The following is a 3,462-nucleotide window of genomic DNA, read 5'->3' as shown; positions in this document are numbered from 1 at the left end:
ATCTAACCTTTTCCCCGCCAGCCTGGCTCGATGTCAGGTCATCTAACCGCAGCACTGCAAGATTCAGCATAAGCAAGGGTCAACCCTTCTCTCCCTTTCCGCTTTTACAGTTGCAGTAGCAAACCAGAGCGCACCAGCTTGGTCCGACCTTTTTGTCATAACAGAAAATGGTTTGACAGTACTTTACATAAAGCAGGGCCTTTCACATAGGTCGAAATCGTAATTTAAAACCGACGAAAAAGGGATGATTCATTGAGCCAGAACCAACACGAGGTTCACGTTTTTCTTGGGCCGCACGTAACTGGGCGTCAGCCGGGCGTGTTGTAGTGCACGACGAAGTTGTTTCGCTCGCGAATCCACTTGGTCACAATCCACTTGGAGCCCCACAGAACGGGACAGGCAACGTGCGTCGTGAGCTCATCCGCCTTTCTTTTTTGGTGCCAGAAAGACATCTTCTTGGCAAACTCGTTTCCATCATATGGTTTCACGTCGTACCAAAAGAGGGCGTCACCGATGCGTGGTTTCACCGCGATGCCCAATTTGACGAACGCTGTGGCGCCTCCCGCTTCCACGTCTGTGAGGTACATGAGCATGGTGGCCAGTCGGTTGCCGTCGTGAATGTCCACGTAGCTAGTAATTTTATCTAACCCATGGGCGTCCATGTGGGGCGTGTAGTGTCCACCGATGCCGTAGTTGACCACCTGATACGACTCGGCAGATTCCAGCGACAAATCAGTCGCGACTTCTATGCGCCGAGTGACGCGCTCCAGAATTCGGTGTTGCAGGTTCCGAAGCCAGGAAACCTTCATGCAGTGAAAAAAAAAAGAAGAGTAATAAAGTTGTAATAATGAAGTTATTTATCAGATTTTGTTATGTTTTTGTTAACATGTTCACGAGAATTGTCTCGCAAAGCACATAAAACATCCGTTTGAGCATAATTTGCGTGCTTCGCAAACCGTTTTAATTAATATTGCTGATAGTTTGGGTGCCCTGTATAGCCTGTCGGTTCGAAATGCAGACTTTTTTCTCTTGATTATCTGGGACTGACTTTACAGTTTTAATTCCAGAGGACCAGAGCAGTTCCTTGGGAAACAGAAATGACACCGGATAGGCATCAATAATTATGGTTTGTCTCACAAATAATGAGAACGCTTTGCATTGTTGTTGTTGTCGTAAATATCACACAAGCAATTGTGAATGTAATGCCTCTCTCCATACTACTTCCTTACTTCAGAGCAGAGACTGAAATAAAATGAGTCATGCTACCGAGGATAATAAAAAAATTAGGCAGCATTATTCCTCGTTGATAAGCCTTGAAATGCAAAATCATTTCTATATCACGCGTTTGACCATGATCGAGCCTATTTGTCCGACACGTTTCGCGCGTCTATTGCCTACGTGGCAGACGAACTGCAATGAAATGTTATGACATTTGAAAGCTAATGATTGCGGAAAATTGCGTTTATTTTTTTCATTTATGACAACGTTAAAACTTTTCACTGCAGAGGCAGTTTATGCAACCGCCATCCGTTCTTCGCCTTCCTCTCACATAACGCTAAGTGAGAACCTCTTAGGTCCATGTTTCATTTCTCCCCCGCATCTCCTCATCTTCCCTTCGTCTCGTTTGCTTTGGAATGACTGCAATAAAAATGACGTAAAACATTACACTCTTTCCTTTCCTCCTCACACTCGTTGGCTTGTAGGTACGTGGTGACGAGATTTAATCTAGGAGGTAACCAAACAAATTGCACCGCGTTTCATGCTGCAGAAAGTTTCAGAAACAAAATCCAGATGGTCACGAAATGCATGCACTCTTACCTTGCCTATTCGTTTCCATCTTGGCGATGTATTGACGCCAGTCGGGGAATAGATTCCTGCACGCTTGAATCGTTTCTGCGCTGCCGATCGGATGAAGTGTACTTCCGAAGGGGAGAGGAAGTCTCTGATGAGAACCACTCGTGGCTTGAGTGACAACACCTCTAATTTGAGCGGCTGAAGAATCAAGCGTGGGTCTCCGAAGTTCGTGGACATCTTGCACACAAGTCTGCTTCCAGACGGCCTCAAGGATCCCTGTGTGACACATACATGCTTGTACTCGTTGATATCTGACTCCGGCGAGGAAGGGTAGCGTGTGCTCGCTTTCGTAGACTCAGACTTCGCCCATCGTCGCAACCGAGGCCAGCGCTCGTCGTTTGCCTGCAACCAGCCGAGACCTAATTGAAGGCTCCGGAAAGCACCTCTAGTTAGGGATGACGACGCCTTTGCAAGCGCTGCTCGAATCCAGGCGGAGGTGTTTCCATACTCTGCGGCCATCGAACAGCCCCTGGCCACGCAAGTGAAATCTTCGGGTGAATTGGCTGGCAGTAAGCGGGACTTCATGGCAGCCATCTTAGTCACGGGGATTTCGTACAGGTGCTGCAGCTTACAGATTCCAACAGCGGCTCCTGTGACGTCACTGTTCGTGGGCCACCACTTTCGAAAGGAAGGCGAGAGAAAAGCGACGGGAAAGCTCCTTAGATAGGGATGCGCTGAAATCACGTTCACGTACGAAATAAATGTTACCAGCCTACTCAGGAAGAGGAACCTTACCAAGGCGTTCTGGTCCTGTCGCAGTGACTTGACATTCTGGAATGTTTCGTAGCGACTTATGGCAGTGGCCAGATTACGCTCTTGCAAGAGGACGTAGAAGTGGCCATCTTCGAGAGTGATGTGCTCGGTGACCATGCACTTCTGCATGTCTTCAGTTGCCGCGAATAGGTCGGAGGAGCACAAGGCTATGTGGTACGTAAACGCGAGGGAAAGAAGGCTTCGAAACGCAGGCGATGTCATTGTTGTTGTTGCCTATATCGTATGTGGCTCCTACCCACTATGGGGGATTGACCAGGAAATGGATGGATGATTCCAAATTTATTTGAAGTTTCCGAATATCTATGGACTTAGCGCTGTATAGCGTAGAATTATCGTTTAAAATAACAGCAGTAATGTCAGATCGAATGAATAATAGTTCACTTAAAAGTATACACAAAGGAAAAAAATTGAATTTAGCGGGGCATTCGGTTGGATTTGGTAAGAAATGTATGGATAGCGGAGCAAGCATCCCTGTGACTGAATCCCAGAGTGGAGGCCCCAAATGAAATAATAGCAGGTTCTGTTAAGTCCAGACAAAGTCTCGAAAAGTTATCATCAAAAATTGAGGGAGGGAAAGCGGCAACGTATTTTTTATTTAATACATAGTTTATTGAATACTTAGGCCAGATACAAAAGTACCATATCGATATTTAGTACAGAAAAAGGTCCCATACTGTAAACACTGTAGGGGGACCTTTTGGTGAGAGAAACCTCAAGCATCTTTGTGTTACAGGATTCGCTACGCCAGGAAAATGCCAGGCAAGTACAATCTCGAGAAGCAGTCTGAACTGCGTTTGATAAAGCTTTCATAATTGATTGCATCCAAAATCTAGC

General features: G+C 46.3%; 1 protein-coding gene across 1 annotated transcript; it reads right to left on the bottom strand.

Moving 5' to 3' along the window:
- Window positions 1-308: 308 nt before the first annotated feature.
- On the bottom strand, window positions 309-2,736 carry LOC119440175 (prolyl 4-hydroxylase subunit alpha-1). The gene is made up of 2 exons (XM_037705109.1): window positions 2,590-2,736; window positions 309-803 (listed from the first exon to the last, which is right to left on the bottom strand). The coding sequence occupies exons 1-2, from the start codon at window positions 2,734-2,736 to the stop codon at window positions 309-311; spliced, it is 642 nt and encodes a 213-aa protein (XP_037561037.1).
- Between the last annotated feature and the right edge of the window lie 726 nt (window positions 2,737-3,462).

Source organism: Dermacentor silvarum, chromosome 2, assembly GCF_013339745.2.
Source record: "Dermacentor silvarum isolate Dsil-2018 chromosome 2, BIME_Dsil_1.4, whole genome shotgun sequence".
NCBI classification, from domain to species: Eukaryota; Metazoa; Arthropoda; class Arachnida; order Ixodida; family Ixodidae; genus Dermacentor; species Dermacentor silvarum.
This window is presented reverse-complemented; position numbering and strand designations above follow the sequence as displayed.